This window comes from Bidens hawaiensis, unplaced genomic scaffold (assembly GCF_021521415.1).
Source record: "Bidens hawaiensis isolate Kalapana, Puna unplaced genomic scaffold, B.hawaiensis_p1.1 tig00029267_1, whole genome shotgun sequence".
Lineage (NCBI taxonomy): Eukaryota > Viridiplantae > Streptophyta > Magnoliopsida > Asterales > Asteraceae > Bidens > Bidens hawaiensis.
In genome coordinates this window covers 265,911-270,482 of record NW_027494817.1, presented here as the reverse complement: position 1 = coordinate 270,482, position 4,572 = coordinate 265,911, and the positions used below count along the sequence as shown (strand labels likewise).

Genomic DNA, 4,572 nt, shown 5'->3' with positions numbered 1-4,572 from the left:
CCCTAGTACAAACTTAATGTAATTATCATATGTTACGCTACGACGTAGTTTTGCTATTCTGATTATTTACTCATTATGTAATGAGTTAAATATAAAAATGAATCTGGTTATTCAAAAATTATAAATGAGTTTATGTTCATAAAGTATAAGAGTATAATAATCAGTTCCAAAACATAATTCCAAACATACCCTTGCATCAAAAACCTTAACAAACACCCATCGAATCGTTAAAGCATAAAAGTCGATCTTTTTAGATTACCCATGTTTCCCTCTCCAACTATTCCCTTGCTTCTTTCTACCCTTTCGCTTATAAATACGCTATTCATTCTCTAGCAAATATCATCATTAACAACTCCTTTGCTACTTCTTCATTATCTCCTCTCAGTAACTAAATGGCCTCTACTCAGGTTCTTAGTTCCTCCCACACTTTCAATATTCCATGCATGTCTTTATTGTTGTATTGTATTTCTTTCGCATACAACACAACCAATAAAACTGCTACAAAAACGTATACTTTCCTTCCCATGCCACCACATGTTTATACATAAGGGAACACATCATATTTGATCAATACTTTAATCCTAATAGAAAAATATGATCACACAACTGTCATATTCAATGTTTAGTCATCGTTCTACTATCTATGTAAAAATAATTTACACAAAGCCAAAATTAGCGAAATTTTTGGTGTACAATTTGTTAAAATGAAGATGGTCTTCATTAAAGAACAACGAATAACTAGAAAATGGAAGGAGCTCTTTTGAGCCGTCTGGTCACTTTGATCATGGACCAGATGAGAAATAGGCCGACGGTCGCAATTCATCATACACGAATTAAGTTAACAAAAAGCTAGCGGTTTCTTTTGTTCTCTAAATTTATGTGGTTCTCTAACGAACCTCCCTCACACTTTGCTTAAGACATCAAATCTAATCAAAAGCAAGTGAGAGAGAATATTATTAAATAACTTGCAACATCAATGCTTCATGATATTAAATAATTTTGTAACATTATCTCTTATAAAATGCAAATAACTAGGTTGATGATGCACAAGTGGAAGAGTTCCTCACACCTTCTGAAGAGACAACACTTGGATCTCCCACCATTGAAGGATCAGAAAAAGCTCCTGTACTCGAGAACATCAAATCACCCTATAATGAAGATGATGAAGAAGATGAAGTTATTTTGCCTGATGAATTAACTAAACAGGAGGATTTAGACGATGAAGACGATCAGAAAGCCCTATCCCCACAAATAATCGAAGAGAAAGATGATGAAGAACCTGCCTTGAAATCTACTGGTAGAGCCAGTGACTACTCGGAAGAAGAAGGTGAGGACGACGACGTTTGAATGTTGGTTTGGTCGGTGTTTCGAAGCATATGTTTGTCTTTTTTTTTTGGTGTTGTATGTTTGAACTAGCAACTGAGCCGTGTTTTGCTCGGTTTGCCTATCTAGTATCTAACCTATCTATCCAGTATTTTTCAGAAGCATCCATACTACACTAAACTATATATTGTGTTCGGTTCATATAAACTATGTGGTTCACTAAGAACATCTAAATTAGTTTGTATTGTTAAATCCCGTGTATCATATAGTCTAGTATATGATACAATTGACTGGTTTAAAGACTGATACAAGAGAGGATATAAAAATACAAACTTTCGACGTTATTCTTGATGATTCAGGAAAAGCCGTGTTTGTGACACTTCTAAATGTGTCTTAGAAATGAATTCAAATTCAAATTCAAATTCAAACTAGAGTGACTTAACATAAGTATACTAAAATATTTTAGATGTCAACATCAAGTTGAGAGATTAGTGCATCAACTCTTGATATCTTCATGTGGATTTTCTTCGGAAGAATTATTTTGAAGATATTTTATACGATTAAACAACACGCTATATAAAGATATTTTAGTGATTCAATATTTTTGTATGTAGACAAGAAAATATCTCTCCTTTTAACATAACAAACAATTAAAAGATTCATTTGATTGTACCAAATCAATTTGTAGCGGTAGATAGCATGAGTTTCTCAACAGAGACCCAAGTTAAATTCTCGCATACAACACTTTGGGGGGGGGGGGGCATGGATGACTCAATGAAGGAAAACTAGGATCTTTGTGATCTCCAGTATGACCTTGAGGGCGTCCGGATTTTACCACCAGTGGGGCGCTTCTGGTGTGTGGGTTTTTCACAGAATTGGAGATAAGTTGGAGGTGACTGAGGGTTCTGTACGGTTGGGTTGGGCTATCAAACGGTGGCCTTTTACCATTGGATCAACTCCTACGAAGTACCTAGACATTTTATGTTTATTGGGCGTTAAAAAAAATTATAAAATGAAACAAGGCATATTAGATTTGTTTAACTATTAATAAGCATTTATACCATCTCTGGTTTCTTTCCAACTCATATGCTAGATATTAGTTAAGTACTTAGCAAAATTAAGACACCAACATTCAAATAACGGACAAATTTTATAAGCTGAATAACTAATTACAAAGAAATTGTTTTTATAAACCATTTAGCCAACAATAAATATATGTAATAACATGGTTGGAAATCCATGCTCCATAGGCAGTGACGGTGGCGTGGGGGTGTGGGTATTGTCGGATGGAGTGGCGAGGGTGACTGATGGGCGGGTATAAATCATGTATATTATTGTATAATTGTATAGTTTTTAGTCAGTTTATTGTTTGAATAATGGTACTTCATATGCGTTATATTTTACATGTCATTGGATGTTAAAAATGCTAAATTGGTGTTGTGGGTCAAAATCACGCTTAGAAGCCCGAGTCTCGTTATCTTGCCACCTGGGATCTCGACAAATTCGCTATCCTTAATACTTTATTTAAGTCAAGAAAGAATATATTTTGTAGGTAATTATTGGTGACTTAATTATCATTAAAAGCTCATTAAATGAATTGGTCAAACATCTGGAATGAGTCTTGTAACATCTGAGATTAAATGATCGCATTAAAAACTCATTAAATACATTAAATAGACATGATCCTAGTCATTAGATAAGCTTATGAAAAATATCTTCACTAAATGATCAGCTAATTGATCACCTAATGGCTAGAAGACCAGTTCTACATGAAGGACTACGTGGAAACAAAGCAGACCAAGCTCCAACGTCTAGTTTCAAGACCAAATTAATAGTATTAATTACGACATACCAATTACTATATAAATGGGGCAATGATGAACAAAATATGACACTTGCTCAGTTGCACCACACTACATACACTCTTATGTACTAATCTGTACTCTAGCACTTGTTTATTACTACTTCTTGAGTTGTAATAGTTTTACTTATCAATAAATCTGAGGCAGGCAAATAGTTTTCCTCTTCCGAGGTCTTTTTTCGGAGATCCTATTCATGATCGAGTGTTTTTCCCATAGTCACATGGTTTGTGGTACGCTCCGGTACGGGAACGTGGAACGGGATCGCAATTCTCTAAGTCTCCAAATTTCGGTACGAGGGAGGTTAGGCTCATTTCGAATCGCTTCGGTATGGTGTACCATATAGTTTGGCACACTGCACCACTTAATCAGGATTAATTGCAATAAATTTGATTGAATTTTTAAAAGTAATTTATCAATTTTGTAAAGATTTACACATTATAAAAAGTTTAGGGTAAATTTTGAATAATCACTATGACTTCCAGGATAAAAATGTAAATTTGGTTAAAAAGAAACAAATAGATCGTGGTCTCCTCCCTCAAAACCTAATTTAGCCGCCTCCCACCTCTGCAACTTATCTCTACAACTTTATTTACGTTCACACTACTAAAGCATCCGTTAACATTGGTCGATTATCTTGAACGCCAATTGCAGGCCTAGAATCGCGATCCAGAGCGTTCTAGGATCGTTTTCGTACCGTGTTTTGGTACGAACGATCCAGATAGAAAATCGTGGCCAAGTGAGTAAACCATGTGACTATGGTTTTTCCTTACTATATTCTAAGCCATTTACTTCTTTACACACACACACACACTTGCATTATTGTGAAGAATACACTACCTCACTTGCAAAAGTTTGATCACATAATTACTTAGGTAATTGTTGACCAAAAAAGTTTGGCGCCCACCATGGGGCAAGTGGTTTTTTTCATCCAAGAAGTTCATTTACATTCACATTACGTGCAAGAAAAGAGGAAGAGTTTTACTTCTACTTCAAGTGTATGCTGATGATATCATCTACAGTTCTACAAATGAACATATGTGTATAAAGTTTGAAGAAATCATGAAGTCAAAATACAACATGAGTTCTATAGGAGCGATGAATTTCTTCCTTTGATTTCAAGTTCAACAAAAGATGGGTTAAATATTCGTTAGTCAATCCAAGTATGTACAATACATCTTAACCATGTTCAAATGCCAAGATTTGAAGATTGCTTCCACTCCAATGGATACACATGAAAATATGGTAGATGATGGAAATGGGGAGCCTGTATATCAACATGAATACAGAGCCAATATTGGATCACTGATGTAATGGCAGTGCAAGAAGCAAAAAACTGTGTCAATTTCAACTAGTGAGTTGAATATATTGCTACATCTACTTAATGTGC

The 4,572-nt window shown here is 34.9% G+C and overlaps 1 protein-coding gene across 1 annotated transcript; it reads left to right on the top strand.

Annotated features, from left to right (window-relative positions):
- The first annotated feature begins 283 nt into the window (after nucleotides 1-283).
- Nucleotides 284-1,487, top strand: LOC143578382 (uncharacterized). The gene is made up of 2 exons (XM_077061978.1): nucleotides 284-407; nucleotides 1,036-1,487. The coding sequence occupies exons 1-2, from the start codon at nucleotides 393-395 to the stop codon at nucleotides 1,345-1,347; spliced, it is 327 nt and encodes a 108-aa protein (XP_076918093.1). The 5' UTR covers nucleotides 284-392; the 3' UTR covers nucleotides 1,348-1,487.
- The last annotated feature ends 3,085 nt before the right edge of the window (nucleotides 1,488-4,572 follow it).